The 17,113-nt window shown below is 40.0% G+C and overlaps 1 protein-coding gene across 1 annotated transcript; it reads right to left on the reverse strand.

The window, feature by feature from the left end:
- Positions 1 to 2,156: 2,156 nt before the first annotated feature.
- On the reverse strand, positions 2,157 to 17,113 carry LOC310948508 (plastin-3-like). The gene is made up of 16 exons (XM_083915662.1): positions 17,023 to 17,113; positions 12,499 to 12,567; positions 11,811 to 11,962; positions 10,824 to 10,953; positions 10,589 to 10,721; positions 10,326 to 10,407; positions 9,061 to 9,226; positions 8,727 to 8,866; positions 7,644 to 7,739; positions 6,544 to 6,730; positions 6,370 to 6,448; positions 6,156 to 6,276; positions 5,757 to 5,890; positions 5,007 to 5,130; positions 4,119 to 4,243; positions 2,157 to 3,703 (listed from the first exon to the last, which is right to left on the reverse strand). Exons 2-16 carry the CDS (start codon positions 12,557 to 12,559, stop codon positions 3,571 to 3,573), a joined length of 1,863 nt encoding a protein of 620 aa, XP_083771788.1. The 5' UTR covers positions 12,560 to 12,567; positions 17,023 to 17,113; the 3' UTR covers positions 2,157 to 3,570.

The following is a 17,113-nucleotide window of genomic DNA, read 5'->3' on the forward strand; positions in this document are numbered from 1 at the left end:
ATTTTTGATATACCAAGATATTATTTTGATATTATTTTGAGCTTTTCATTATTTAGAGACATAGGCCCTCATTTACCAATCTTGCGTGAAAACGGGCGCAGATCTGAGCGCAGAATTGGTCGTAGGAAAGGACACACGTGTGATTTATGAAACATTCGTATCTGACCAATCTCAGCGTACGAATGAGCGGGCCTTGATAAATGCGGCGGCTGAATTCGATCGTCATTAACATGTTACGCCCCTAAATATTCCTGGTTCGGAGGCCTCGCCCACTGAGGTCAAACATGGAGAGGAAGAACGCAGGTTAGAAAAGAAACTTTTCCGACACACAGATCGGCATCCTGACATCCGAGATGGAGCAAAATAAAGATGTGCTTTTTGTCTTAAGAGTGGAATAAAAGGGGCCCAAAAAAACAGTGTATGGAAAAGAATAATGGAGGCAGTCAACCCGAAGCAGCGCTCCACTGTGACCCGTGTGCGTGTTTGCCACTGCTGAACCTGCGCTCCTGCTCTGTAGCAGGGTTTTGCCAGCGGGGTTATTCTGTTAGAGGATAGCCTTTGTCACCTAGAACCATACCAAGATGTTAAGGATCTGATACCTTGTGTGATTTAATGCAATTTATCGAGGGTAGCCATGAACCGAGGAGATGACTTTGGCTCTGCAGTGCGCCTTCCTGCAGCCGCGCGCCAACACATTCATTCATTCATTCATCTTCAACCGCTTGTCCCTGTCGGGGTCGCGGGGGGCTGGAGCCGAGCTGTTTTGAAATATAAAAGAATCGTGTCACGTCCAAATTGATAAATGCCGAAGTTTGCGTGGAAATGGTCGTACGCACGTTTTTCTGCCGTACGTTCGTTTGATAGAGGGCCATTGTCATTATTTAGAGAGTATTTCATTATTTTGAGATATAAAGTAATTATTTAGAGATAGTCATTATTTTGATATACCAAGTCATTTTGAGTGTTTCATTATTTTGAGTTTTTCATTAGTTTAATATACAAAGTCATTATTTTGAGGTTTTTTTCATTATTTTGAGATATAAAGGAATTATTTAGATATACCAAGTCATTTTGATATTATTATTCATCACCATGCTAAGTTTTCATGTTTAATTTCATCTTATTTTTCTTGTACTGGCAGATAGAAGTGTATTCTCAAATTGTTGAGCTAGCGGAGCATTTCTTCTTGTGAGAATATGGAGACTAGTGTGTGCCACCAAAATAATTCAGTGTTTATTGTTATTATTTTATGTCATTGTTTAGATTGTTTCATAAAAGTGAATTAGTAAGCTGTTTAGTTTTTCAACACTGCACATACCCTCACCGGCCACTTTATTAGGTGCACATGTCCAACTGCTCGTTAAAGCACATCTCAAATCAGCCAAGCACATGGCAGCAACTCAATGCCTTTAGGCATGTAGACATGGTGAAGACGATGTGCTGCAGTTCAAAGTGAGCATCAGAACGGGGAAGAAAGGTGACTGAAGTGACTTTGAACGTGGCGTGGTTGTTGGTGCGGGCTGGTCTGAGTATTTCACAAACTGCTGATCTACTGGGATTTTCACACACAACCATCTCTAGGGTTAACAGAGAATGGTCCCAAAAAGAGAAAAGATCCAGTGAGCGGCAGTTCTGTGGGCACAAATGCCTTGTTTCAGCCAGAGGTCAGAGGAGAATGGCCAGACTGATTGGAGCTGATAGAAAGGCGACAGTAACTCAAATATCCACTGGTTCCAAAAGAGGAATGCAGGAGAGCATCTGTGAACACACAACACCACCTACTTTCTACAGAGAGGGAACATCAGCAGAAGACCACACTGACACTTTATTAAGCACAAGGTGTGCCTAATAAAGTGGCCGGTGAGTGTATATGTATTTGAGAGATATCTCTAAATCCATTTTAATATGCTCAAACTTGATGGAATTGATTAATATTCAAAGTATTACATCCTTTAGAGACAGAATCCATACATTTAATTTGAAGTTGGCACATGTAATGACTTTTAAAAAGAATTTCTTATGTTTAGTTTTAAATGCATACTTGATTGAATTCCACCCTAATTCCCACTCACCCATTAATTATAATTAAATACTTCTAAAAACCCAGATCTCAGTGGCACACAAAGAATAAAAACAAACAAAACGATCAAACAATATATGGAAAAATGCTTTTATTGAATATTATCGATCTGATTGTACACACTGAGTTTTGGAAGTATTGCTGTCATGTCATATTTTTACCCACAGTGAATTCCAAGGGAAAGATGTTGACAGAAACATTTGGGAAAGAGGAACAAAAAAAACAAAATAGTGGAATGTTTACATTAGCAGCAACAAACCTGGATAACTTTTAAACATATCCACATAATCAACTGCAGCATTAAGGCAAAATTATTATTTTTGATTAATACAGAACTCGTAATCCAACTTTGAATGTTTTTAAAACAGCCCCTTTTTAATCCTGGCTGTTTAATCAGCAACAGAAAATCTGAATGCATGTTCCTTGACATATGGATCAGTTATACGTTATAAACTCTTTAAATTTAGATGTTCTGTTGGTTCCTTGATCTGGACTCAGACGGGAAAGCTGTGCACTGATTAGAGGCCCAATAGGATTCAGTAAACGGTACACAGGGGCTGGGACTACTTAGTACTTCAAGGGGCTTTTATAATTTACACAAGGGGTCGGAAATGTTTCCAGCTGCAAATAAATGACTTTTTAAACCATTTTTATACAATAATCAGCTATTTAATACCCCCAAATGTGTGGCTTTATAATGGATATACATTCATGATTGTGTTGTATTATTAATGGATTTTCTGCATAAGGCCAAAAGTTATTTGGTAAGGAATATATTATGGCTTAAGTACAATAAATGCTCATACTGTGAACTGGCACATTGGAAGATACAGCAGAACTTAGTCTGTAGATCCTGAGGCAGTGACACATGGGAAACTGCAGCTGGGACAGTCAGAGACCAGCAGAAGAGGTGAGAGAGCAGTCTAGTCTCATAAGGGATTAAAAAAACATCAAAAATAACAAATGCTGAGAGAAGAATTACCACCCATCTATCATCAGAGATGTGAATATGTATATAACATGTTTTGTTTCTTTAAATGTAACGGCCGTGATACATGGGAAACATTTAAAGAAACAAAACATGTTACTCAATTGTTTCCTCAACAGGCTTTCCCCTCACCAGGGTCACAGGCAGACAGGAGTCTGACCCAGCATGCACTGGGCATACCCTGCACTGGGTGCCGGTCTAGACAACTTTCCTTACTGCCCATAGATAGAAGTGTGAAGGTGTTTCTTAATGTGACAGAAAATCTCTCAACCGCTGTAGTGTCCAAAAGCAAAACTGAGATTCAGAAAAAAAAAAAAAAAAAGTCTCACATCACTGCAAACATTTAGAAAATTCTAATTCAGTATGCACAGTTGTTTTTCTGTTTTCTTACAGTGAAATTGCAGAATAGATCATTAAAGTGACACTTTTATTTTGGCAGAACAACGCAATGCAGCTGTTTTCACAACACAAGACACTCAGAGAGAGTGTGTGTGTGTGTCCTTTAAGCCCTCTTCATGCCTCTCCCCATCAGACAGGCGAAGATGGTCATCACCATTTTAGGGTTGATCTCTACCAGGTCCTCAGGCAGGGCGTAGACTTTGGCCCCAATCTTCCTCGCCATGGAAACGGCATACCTGCAGTTCAGACAAGGGTCATGGTTAGCATCACTATGGCAACGTATTGATCTCACACTCACTGTATTACTCATTTAGGCATTAGATACGTTCATTTTTCTTCGACATTTTCTTTCATCACCACCAGCATCATCATCATGTGTAGTCATGCAGTTTGTGTCAAAATTGAGTTTGTAATTGCTGAAATTTTTTTCCCCTGGTTGAAAATGACTCGCACACTCACTCACTCACACTCTCTCGCTCTCCAGGTAAACTTGAGAGCGTACAGAGTAAGTGTGTTGCTCAAATGCAAATAGTCTTTGAATGATAATAATTCACTCATGCACACTCAGAATTTAGTCACAAATATAACGGCATGCTAAGACCCAGCAACTACGAATAAACAAAGTCATAGAAAGAGCAGGTAGGGGATTACTTGGCATTGTTTAGTTTGTCTTCGTCTGACAGACTTCCTGTTTGAACCAGCTCAAAGTTCACACTTTGTGGCTGAATGGCATCTATCAGGTCCAGAACTGGCATGCTGGTACCGATGGATTTGTCCTGAACAGAGGGATACACACAGACAGCACACATGTATAGTTGACATGCACAAAACAGGTCCAGAACTGAAGAAAATCAAACTCATGCATGATCTCAACCTCTGCCCACAGGTTAGTTGTGAACTATACTACTAAAAAGGTCCCACATTCTGCCAATTTTTAGGTTCATACTAGTATTTTGGGTTTCTATTAGAACATGTTTACATGCTTTAATCTTCAACGAGAACAAAACACATTTTTCTCATCCCGTCTTTCTGAATAGACCTGTATTCACCCTCTGTCTGAAACGCTCTGTTTTAGCGCCGGTCTCTTTAGGGCGCACTTATTGTCCATTGGTACCGTGCCCCGTGCTTTAGGATGAAGCGTGCTTGGGCACAGTATGAAAGGGCAGTGTGAGTGTGCCCTAAGACCCCACTCCTGAAAAAGCCTAGTCTGCTTTGATTGGTCAGTGTCTCTGAGTCATCCGCAGATCCGCTCTCTGCGTCTTAACAGTGTCATTGCAGCTGGGTTGTGATTGTAACAGCACTGCAGGGGCACTTTCTACCTATATATAGTAGAGCTGTAACATCACAACCATACATAAGTCCTGATGGCTAGTTCAAAGAGTTTCTGAATACAGGCCGTGGGCTTTTCTCTGTGGATTGTGCGTTTTGATACTCTTTTTTTTTTTTATTATTATAAAACGGGTCAAGGTGCTATATAAAAACTAAGACATCTCACTTTTAACAATGGGGGCTTTCAAATATAACTTAAGTAAAATTCACCTTAAAGCTTTTGATAGATGAACTCTTGCCAGCCTCAGCCAAAGTCTTGTTGACCCATGAAACAATCAAATCATCTCCTGCAACTTCTCCGTCTCCAAGGTCTTCGAGAACATTTAACGTGTATCTGCACAAAGATTATAAGCCAACAAGTAACAATATCAACATTTTAATCAAACCATATTCTGTGTCCAGTATGGAGCCTGGGGTACAATCGGTGAGTTCAATATAAAAAAAATGGTGCAACATGCTTCAATAACTAAAATACCTTGCTGAGATTACTTTAAATAAATGAAACCATATGAGAGGGCTAGCAGCCTCCCAAAACTGTAATTTCCAATGTTATTATTTTGCTAAATTAGTACTACATTTCCCATAAACCCCATGGTTTTCAGTCACAAAGGGGGGGGGGGGGGGATTCTTTGCACCCCGCCTTCCCAGGTGTATTTCTGAATATTCCTTTTCTCTATGACTTCACTAAAATGAACAGACATGTTGGAAGTGACCTTTGGATCTGCCTTTAACGCCTTCCACTACAATAACATTAGCAGAAAGTGAGAACACTGTGACTCTTTGTTGATGGAGCAGCGCCCTCTCCCTGTTTTGGGCAGTATAGCCACTCAAAAATCCACAGTCTGAAGGCCAAAACATGCTGCCTTTCTTCTCAGTGGTGTTTTTTCACTACTTTATGGCCAGTCTCTCAACTTGTCAGAATTAATGACGTGATGAGTTTCACCATTTAGGGTCAATCACCTCCTCATCAGCTGCCACACCACTGCCAGAGTTAGAGTTGCATTTCCATCGTAGAGGTCCTGTCCGCCAATTCCCACCAGGGAGAAACCAGCTTTTGACTTACCCAGCTCCACAGCATAGTTACAGTTCTCCATCTGTTGCACACACAGACACACAATTTATATATTCAACAGTAACCTCAGTTGTTCAGAATGAGACAGAGTTATACAGGTATGCGTTTCTGTTATGTTATCTATACAGTGTATTAATGTCTAGTCGGGATTGTAGCCATAGTAACTGTGTGCCTCCAGTTGGTTGTCAGGCGTGAATATAAAAAAAAAAACTTATTTTACAGACTTCAGCTTTAAAGCATACAGTACATACTGTAGCAGTTTGTGAAATAGTATTTATATAGTTTACCTTTTTTAAATGGCCTCCTCCGATTCCCTTGAATGGAGGGTGGTTGACTCTGCTGTCCCAGTCCACGGGCACCTTAATCCTTTCATAAAGCTGGAGAATCACCATGGCATCCTGCAGATCACTGCATGGACACACACATGGATGTATTTAAACAATGTGCTTCAGTGTAGCAATAAACAATAAACATGATAAGTGCAGCCAGGGGGATATTGACCCGTAGATATGGTGGACATGAGGACTGACGCCCAGGGAGTTCATCCAGTTTCTGAAAGTTCTCTCTTCTCTGGTCTCGCCTTGAGAGAGACAATAAAAGAGAGGTGAGCCTCACAGAACCAGGAACAACTTCCAACATGTCTGGAACTTGGGTGTAGTATTCATCCATGCTTACTCTCCAGATTCCACTCTTGGTTTTCTGGTTTGGTGAGAGCCGGGTGTTTGTTGAAGAGCGTGGCGACAAAGGCCATGTTGAGCTTTGAGTTTCCAGACACTACATCAGTGGCAGTTACGAACTGTCGGCAGCCGAGGCGGTCAGCCTGTTTGAGCATCAAATCGGCTCTCTTTGCCAGGTCCTTCTCCTGGTGACACACACACACAAACACACACGCAGATTTACATATTGTTGGGGGTGGGGGGGGGCATCCTTTAAATAAGGGTTCCCATACATTAAATTCATAAATCACACGTTCTTCATTGTCATTTGCACAACTGTAACAGTGAATTCTTAGTTCTCAGGCTCCCTTCATCAAAGCTTATACGAATATCTATAAATGAAAAGTCCATCAAGTAAAAATCAGAATCTAAGACATTAAATAGCTCAAATAGATCCAGATATTCTGTATTGTTTCTGGATGTATTGCTGCTATTATTGCTTCTATTCAGATCATTCGGTCTCTCTTTCTCTCCGTCCGCCCCTTTCCCCCAAACCAGTCAAGACAGATGGTTGTCCACCATACTGCCTGACGTTTGTCTGATGTTCCTGCCTGTTAAAAAGGAAGGTTTTCGTTGTAACTGTTACGGTCACTGTTTGCTCGTGGGGCAACCCAAACATAAATAAATAACAGGGTGGTCTAGACCTAAAGATTGTTGGGATTTGACATGATTTGAGTAAGAATGATTATTGTGATCCTAATATAATCCTACAGGAAGCAAGAATTTCCCAGCTGGGGATCAATAAAGTATTTCTATTCTGTTCTGAGAAGTGCAGGAAGTCAGCGTCCATTCAGCCTCCGATAGCCAAATGAAAAGCATCAACTGGGTTTTGGAAGGCAAATTGACTCGCGCTCAGTTTCAGTGACATACCAGTGTGTGCGTTTGTGTGTTTAAAACAGACTGAGTCTTGATCCAGTGACGCCCAAAGTCAGGACTGATTTAAGCTGTAACTAATAATACTACATAAAGAGTATAAAAAGTTAAATGTGTACGTGCAGCATTAGGCTTTGCTAAGATAAAAGTTGTGTATTACATATAACTATTGTCTTATCAACTGACATAAAGACCAGTCATGTCAATCTCAATCCGTGGGACGTCCTCTTTGCTGCCGTCTGGAGCGATCTGCTCCAGCAAGTGGAAGTATGCCTTGGAGTCCTGCACAGACACATCAACACAAAGTGAGATATGATGAAATACCAGACAGTCACTCCCCAACACAAAGTAGGGCATAAAATACACAAACACACACGCACGCACGCGCACACGATTTTCAACATGCAATAGAAATGATAATACATACATTAGACATTTTCAGATCATGCTATGTGTCATCTTTAGGGATGTCAGGATTAACAGATCTTGCCATAAAGAAATATAAGTAAAATAACGGCATATTTTATAACTAAGAATTAAAGAATCTACAATATCTTTGGTGTCCTGATTCCTGCAGTGTTTCCCTGTGAAAACGAATTCCTCGGGTCACCTGAAGCATTGAGCAAGAGCTGCAAAAGCCTTATATCTGCATAAAAAGTGCCTTAAATCGGAAACATGGGAGAATTTTGGACAAACTAAATGACCAGGGAGTTGTTGTAGATGATGGAGATACATTTCCAAAATGTGGCACCCAAAAGTCGAACACTTTTTTTTAATATGCTGGACCTGTTTAAACTGGCTTTGAGGAGTTCACAACGCATTGCCGTTTACTTTTTGAACCTTGCAGGGATATGTAGTAGTTATCTGGACGCAACTCCAGTTCCATGAGTATGTGCTAAACCCTCAATTTAGGTAGTGTGTTTTATTTGTGAGAGCAAAAGAAAGTGTCTTTTTGCTTCCATAGTGTTGAATTGTTCCCCATTTAATAATCATGAAATCCATGAAACTATGACTTTTTTTTTTTTTTAAATACCATATTGTGACATCCCTTATCATATGGCCCAGCCCTACCACAAAGGTCACATTTAGTCTCCTGTAGGTTGATTTCACTGGCACCATGTTGTAACTGTCACAACAATAGTACAATAGTAAACCTTTTTAAAAAAAAAGATATCTATCAGACGTATGGACTACTCAGGTTAGACCCTGAAACTAAGGTTTCAGTAATGTACAGTAAGAGGTTTAGCTACCGCGCCAACATTTCCTTACCTTGATATCTCCAGAAAAGTTTGATATGGACATGCCAACTTTCTTTAAATGGAAGTTGGCCCAGCGCAGCAGCAGCTCCTCAGGGCTGAGTTTCATCAGCTCTTCCAGACTCTCTCCTTCCTCCAGCAACGCTGCTATAGCTGTACACAGGAAGACATGCATGACTGATTTGTGGGATTGATTGTCTGCATTTGTTGATCCAAGTTTATAATTTTTCATTCCATCTCACCGTTATGCTGCTAAGGTTCAGTGTTGACAACTTTTGTTATATTGTAATGTGAAGTTTGTCTGTGTAGGTACTTTAAGTACCATATACAAGAGTGTGTGTACGTACCTTCATTGCGGCTCAGCTCTATATCAGCAAACAGTCCTATCTTGATAATCTGCCAGAGGAGTCCGAGCACCAGGTGAGGTTTTCCCTCCTTCAGGTCTTGAGCCCCGATGTTGACAACTTGGCAGCCGATGGCCGAGGCTGAATTCAGAGCCAAGTTCAGATTCTCCTGTTGGAGAAACAAAAGTTGGTTGATAAGAGGCCCAGACAGACAGACAGATCTCAGTTGTCACAAATAATTATTTCAAATATCATATCATATTTCAAATATTTCTTACTTCATATAAACACAATAAGGCTTGCCATATTATTCCCATTTTTAAAGCTTGCAATATTTTATATATGAATATGCTAAACTTCCTTACAAATAATAACGGTGGAGTTAACTTGATTCACAGCTGTGGTGACATGTTGCCACTTGGCTTTTATTTATTTGAAACTCTACTGAGGCTTCCAAACACTTTTTTGCGGTGCTCCACCTTAGCAATGAGCGCCTCCATTTCCTCTTCAGAGAACTTTGCTTTTTCCGCCTTCTTGTGTCATTTTCCTCGCGTCAGTCAATCTAATGTCCTCATTAAGATAGCGTCCATATTCATGAGATATTTAGCATATGCCATTTATGTTAGATAGTGGGGTGACAGTGGGTGGAGTCTGGAGATCATCCCGGCATCATTCACTGCAGGTGGGAAGTCATTGGTATTTATAAAAGGAAACTCAGGGGAGAGAGTACAAAGAGCTGCTGCGAACGCTAGCTGGCCTACATGGGAACGCAGGGAGAAAATGAAAAAAAACTTATGTGATGGGGAACAAAACGTTATGTCGCATCAACGCATATGAGCAACATAAGGCAGAGAAACACAAAAAAAAACAGCGTTGTGTTACATTACGTGGAAGGTTTTCAACAAAAGATTATTGTAACAATTAATTTCATTACACAACAAAATACCAAGAACTAATTTCATGTCTTTTCCAGGACTGGAAAATGAGAAAGTGAAATTCTATAACTTTTCCAGGTTTTCTATGACCATTGGATCCTGGGATTAACAAATTAAAGTCATTATCCATCAAATTTGAGATGCCTTATTTTTAGCAACCTTTTTGGCGGTAAACTGTGATTGTAGGCGAGCCTGTTCTTTCAGAGCCTCCATCTTGTCAAGTTCATGTGTTGACCTTTTTTTTTGCTCTTTTGTAAACTTTATTGAAACCCATTCACCTCTCTACTTAACTGTAAGCAACTAAGTAACTAACTAACTAACTAACCAACTAACCTGTGTGGTGAAAGCTGTGAGTTTCTTTTTATTGATGGTTCTCTCATCAATGGTGTCAGGAACAGAGAGGTTGATGAGTTTACTGCAAAAACACGAGAAAAACGTGTTTTATATAAACCGTAAATACAAGTGGTTAAATTTAACAGATAAGGAGTTACAGGTCAATTTAAGGATAAAGGAAAAAACGTAAGTTATCGATAGGCAAGTACACATAATTACAAAGTGAAGTATCAAGATGCTTTATGATTTTTGTCAAGGTTTACCAAAGTATGACGCCATCTGCCACCGCTTTGAACAGGGCTTCAGTTTCAGGGTTGATGGGCAGGACGTGTTTACAGTCTGGATCCTTCTCCAAAGAAGAGTTGATGTAGTTGGCAAAGGCATAGCGCTCCTGCTCTGAAATACAGTTCAGTCAACAGTCAGGATATTGTCTTGGTTTGATGACATTGATGGGCATCGGGAACCAGATATTTTTAGTGTTTCTAAAGCTTTACTAACCAGAGATTGAATGCTGAGTTCCTTCACTAGAGATCTCGCTGGTTCCCCCGATGGCTAAGATGCCTTCTTTCTTGTTCAGAGCTTTCCTGAAACCCTGGGCCATACGGTCGTCCTTCAAATCATTGAAAATCTGAAAAAAGAAATCAATCAATTAATCTGCGGCTTCATTTGTTAAAGTGAAATTCCGGCGCAAAATCATCCCATGGTCTTTTTTCGGCACTAACCTACATCACATAAGCCATCGAGACTGTTTTTTGTGGTACAACTATTAAGGAAGGGTCGGGTAGAGTCGCTAATAGCAGGACGTGGCTAACACTGATTAGCTTGGGGCATTATGGTGAAGGCATTAAAACAGCTTTTTTAACACTAATGCTACTCAAAATAACACCAAACCTCTGCAGCAGCATGAGAAGAGTCCCTACACATAAAACAAAGCACCAACAACGTAGTTAGTGAACCCAGAGTTTATTAAGAGTGTTTTGAAAGACTTACTTACTGGCCCAGGTACCAGCTCCTCTCATAGTAAAGTCCATTCAAGTGGATTACCAAAGTCAATCCAAAAGGAAGGAGCCCATTGGTGCTTTGTTTTATGTGTAGGGACACTTCTCATGCTACTGCAGAGGTTGGTGTTCAGCGACACTACCGTATTTCTACGTAAATAGTTTATACTTGGAAAAAAAAATGTCTTGATGGATTATTTGATGTATGCAAGTGCCAAAAAATACCATGGGATGATTTTGCGCTGGAATTACACTTTAAGATACTCATGAATATAGTCATTAGTCATTAACACTGATGAGTTAAAAAATAAAAAACAAAATAAACAGTATCATAAACAGTACTTTAGTAATCAGTTTTAATTTAATCTAGTCAGCCAATTTATCAGTCAGCCATCGAGTTAGGACTTTATTTATTCAGTTGATAGTGAGCTGTTAATAAAGTTGTGAGTCAGTTATGTGAGTTAGTTAGCTAGCTAGTGTTACCTACAGCCGTGAACTCTTCCAAGCTGATATGGCTGTCGTTGTCTCTGTCCAGCTTCTGAAGGAGCTCTCTGATCTGGTATCCAGGCAACTGACAGCCGACCTCACGGAAGAGTGAGCCCAGTTCAGAGGCGCAGATGTACCCATTACCATCCACATCTGGAGAAGTGGGGTGGAGAAAATGGCAAGCAATATTTGAATTAGAGCCAACGGCGCTCTTCTCTTTTTACCGATTAATACAAACACTATCTGGATTTAGTAAGCATCTTCATGACAAGTTTTACATGTGATATTCTAAACACCAAGAATCAGATGTGAGGTGTGCATTGATGGAGGTTACAGCTCCTGGGATGCATTGTGGGAAGATAATGGTCAAAGTTCGACCCATACAGAGGACCAAAAGGTCAGGATACCTCAACCTCTGCTGGGTTTGCAGTCTTTATGCAGAGCTAACAATAAGCATATTTTCCAAAAATGTCAAAGTATCCCTTAAAGCCATAACTTAAATGTGGATCAAACCTTTCATTTCTTTACATAAACCCCAAGGAATACATCTGTGCGTCAGGTGGTGCACACACAATGCATAAGGACATGTGTCCGTCAGCTGCTTTACCCCACTTCAGACGTGACTGACTAATTCATCGTTGTGCGATAGTGTCTGCAATATCTGCACACACACATGCGTTTTTACTCACCCACTTTCTGGAAGCCCTCCGTGATCTCCTCCATCTCCTCAGCGCTGACACCTGTTGACATGCTGACACCTAAGAGAAAACAGCAGCTGCATTTAGGTACTGTCGAATAACTCTTTACAAAGATTGGAAATGATACTTTGCCATCAAATTATACTCAGTACTTCATTTTAATTGAACCATTGAGATTATTGGCAGCCTGAGCGTGTGCTAAAGTTACTATTTCTCAATAAGTAAGTCAGTATTTCTCAAAAATCCTCTTTGGCGTATAGGTTAATGTCAGTCTTATGGATAAAATGGTTTGGTGTTATGAGGGTGTTTGATTGGCTGTGTTGGTGAACGTCCATGCACTTAAATGACCCTGTGCAACGTTTGCTGAACAGCAGCCACTGGGGCACAAGTGTCACAAGTTATTACTAGAAATGCTCAAATGTTATGACGGTAGCACAACTAGAAGAGTCATAAAGTCAGTAAAGGTTTGATACATTTGATAACATTGGGTGACTTTAGCCACAATTTGCTGGTGGTAATACCTGACCAAGTGTACTACTGCTTATAAATTGAAATGTTCATTTTGTAAGAGGACGTGACATAGTGTCTAGGAATGCAATGATATAAAAATTTCACGTCATTATTATCCTAGCCAAAAATTTATTTTAAGTCACAATATTGTACAGATTATTATCTAAATATGCTTAAAACTCTTAAAATGGCACAAAATATCCAGGAATCACTTTCTTACATTTTGTTTAAAAGACACACACATTTTGTATTTCACAGATAGGAAACATCAATCATTTTTAAGGAGAAATACACTATATTAAATAAGGTAATCTTAAGGTCGCCTTTTTTAAAATGGCATAAAAAAACAGTGGAACAGACTTGCAGCGGTAAGAGAGAAGATCCGCGTTTCTACACAAGTATAGGCTATTAAATGATCAAACCGACATTAGCTGCTGTGCTTGAAAAGTACATGCACAGGGATGTTAAGTGTACAACCAATGATCACTTTCTACTTCTAATTGGCAACAATCAGGATAATTTTCTGTAAAAAACAGTAAATTCTACCTGATTTCAACTGGTACTTACTGTATGGGCGACTACAGCTAAATTATCAGCAATTACAAGAGGACAAAATAAAGTAAACAAAGTAAACTGCAGGTGGCTCACCAGGCTATTCACGATCATGAAGAGAATGGAAATTCACCACAATCAACTTAGAGCGAGTGTTTTTTTTAAATCATGACAAAACAAATTATTGTCCCATCCCCAATAGTTAATCATTTTATAGTATCTGTTTAACAAATCTTTCTGTTGTACTCTTAGATGCCCAAAATATGGATGTGAACATGTTAAAGCCCCAAACCTTTTTTACAGTTGAAAACAAATGTATGTGTGTATATAATAGTGGGTTCAAATCCAAATCTTGACATTAAGGTGTGAAGTATTTGACATATTCACAAAATGTTGTTGGTGATGAAAGCTGCCATGATAGACATAACCTAGCCCCCTCCCTGCTCTTACAAACACTGACTGCAGCTGCAGAAGGTGGAGGAGTGACGTAGGAGTGACTGGACATGTCTTAACCTCCACCCCTGCTTTTGTTGATACTTTTCTTGAAAGACGCATTTTTATGAGTTTCCAGTGTTCAGCCAAAACTCTGGGGTTTAGTCGCTCTTTAAATAAGATGGTTTAAGGCTCTATTGTCTACAATAGCATGGCGTATTCCTCTAATCACTGTTTCACCCTTGGCTCAGTCTGGAGCCATGCTCTCTAACAGCACGGCCATGTTAACTCAGCCAGGAACATACATCTGTTGTACAAAGAGCTACCAGATTTATGTACTTTGCCTTTGGTACAATATGATGCTGTAGAACGTTTGCATTATAGCTTATGCAGATGTCTATTTAAAGTATAGCTTTATATTTAACAGCTCTCTCCATAACAAAAACAGGTTTTATATGATCCACATTAGCTTGAAGGTAAATAATCAGTTCATCCAAATCACACACTAATAAAAGACTTTTCCACTCTTAAATGGCAATCACAATGATTTGATCTGGCTTGCTTACGTTTTGAGAGCTCTGGGGCCCTCTCTACCACCCAAATACAATGGAGGTGAATGGTAATTTGGCAAAGCATCCAAAAAAGCAACATGTCTTTGCAGAAACATCGTCCTGGGTACTCCGGTGTTCCACAGACAGACCATACTTTAGTTCATGTCATGTGTCGCGGGGTCCAAACCTCCCCAGGGAACAGTTTCACAAACACTGGTTCAGACTGCTCTTTAATGTTAGACCAGCTTTACAGTCATTTTTCTGCTAGATTACTCCAGACTTCTTTGAGCTGCCCTGCCCCTAGGCTAACTGTGGACTAACACCTGTGTTATTTGGGTAAATTTAGACATCAATATAAAGTCTGACTAGCAGTTAGAACTAAGCCAAAGTCAATCTATGTGAAACCAGCCCCAGGTCAAACCAAAGGTGGCCTGCTGTATGAGAAAATGATTGTGTCATTTGGGTGGGCTGATCCTTAAATAGGAACTGAAGTAGCAGATCCCTTCAGTAGCATAAATCCTGATAGATCTTAGGCTAGAAGATGCTTTCTGTAGCAAAAAAGCAGAGCTCAGTAGTAGCATGGAAACTTAATGTATCACACAATACATCAGATAATGGTATAGAAATGATTGGCCTTGATATACAGGCCCGGTAATAAGAGATGGTGACACTAGCCTGTACTCTATATGATTTAATTTAAGAGAGAGCCTTCTCCTGCAGAGCAGCACCCTGCTAGCTGAGACAAGAACACATGGCAACTTAGAGACAGTCAATGCACAAACCTTGGAAGCCACAGCCATCCAGACAATCAAGCATCATAAGCCCGAGATAACACTGACATCAAACGTCAAAGAAAAATAGGGCTGATCGAAACAAATCTAACAAATACAAGTTTCCCCTTTTTATCATTAATTAAAAGACTGGATTTGCTGAATGATCTTCCACCTGTGACTTTGAAGAGACATTAGCTAGGAGCCGGCTAGAAAATCCTCTCAAACTGTTGTTTTTGACCATTTATTTTATTCTAAAAGCACCTTTCCACATCAAATTCCACTCAGATTCAATCAGGATTGCTCTCTGGGTGACGTAACGTTTCAGGTGATTCCAATCTCCTGTGACAGCATTATCAAATAAACAAATGGGCTGTGCTTCAGCACAGACATGCAAACATTGTGGTTTCATAGTCAGGCAGACACACGCAGGCTGGAGCACTTATCTCTCCAAAAGCACGCTTAAGAAAACAGTATAACACCAGTGGGCAGACATATGACCTAACGTCAGTTATTTTTAAGGTTATTTGAATAATGGATGGCAACGCATTCTCCTTAATGCAAAACAGACCTGTACACACAACACAGACTGTATCATGCTCATGACAACAGACACAGAAGATCACACAGACACCTGCCCATCATCAAATCTAATCATTCAAACCTCACGAAGCATTTGGGGCTCAGTGTCTTGCCACAGTCGCCTCTTACTGCCACCAGATGTCACTGCTTCAAAAAGAACACACATTGCTTTTACACTTTGTCCTTGCTATGTTTTCTGGGTACATTGCATAATTGCATGATGAATAAAAAATAAATAAATAAATGAAATAGGATGATCTTAGATGGCATGTTTGAGATACGGGCTATTGATGAGACATCTGTGTGTGCCAGAAAAAAGGACAGCTAATGAAGTTAATAAATAGTATTTTTTGTTCTTAATCAAACATGTTTACAGAACCAAACTGTACTCATAAGAAACATAAATCAGTCATCTATCACCGGTGTAGTTCAGTGCCAGGCTTTCCTGGAGGATCCAACATAGACTCAATTAAACTGCATGGTCTCCCTTCAGAGTTGGGTTCAGTCACACCAGCAGGTGATGCACATGACTGAATAAGTGACACTGCAAGTTAGCCTGACACACTCAAATATACCATATACCTTCAACTTGTGCGTTTTGAATCAACCAAACAACGTGTGGCCAAGTGGGCATAAACAATAACTACAGGAAAAACATTATCTTGACACATCCAATACACAATAAACCTATTTAAAGTGATTCCATGAAGTAGCTCCATAGTAAATCAGCCAACATAGCACATGTTACATTGCTCAAACAGTATCCATCGTTTATATATAGCCTTTATACTCGTAAAATTGTAATATAAAATACATCTAATATGCACAAATGCATTTTTACATGTTAGTAACACTAAAAACCATGTAGTCGGGGGAGAAAATTGTATTTCAAGTGTCCAAAGTAGCGATAGGAGTCCCAAACACTGCGCATTGACAGTATAGCTGCTGTTTTAATTGACATCTCTCCACACACCCTTAGGTAAGGCAGTGAAATGTTTGATTGAATGGATGAGCAGCAGCTGTGCCGCAGTGAGTTATAAATCTATGTCCTGCTCCTCAGTCACACACTTCCCCTCCCGAGTCAGGAGAAAACGCCCTAATAAGCTCCTTGCTCTTACCTGAAGTCCGCTGCTGCAATTCAGTACTACCAACCGGGGAAACAAATCCCTGTGTCGGCCTCTAGCCGCTCCTCTGTCCCCTTTTCTTCAG

The sequence above is a fragment of the Echiichthys vipera genome, assembly GCF_963691815.1.
Source record: "Echiichthys vipera genome assembly, chromosome: 6".
NCBI lineage: Eukaryota > Metazoa > Chordata > Actinopteri > Perciformes > Trachinidae > Echiichthys > Echiichthys vipera.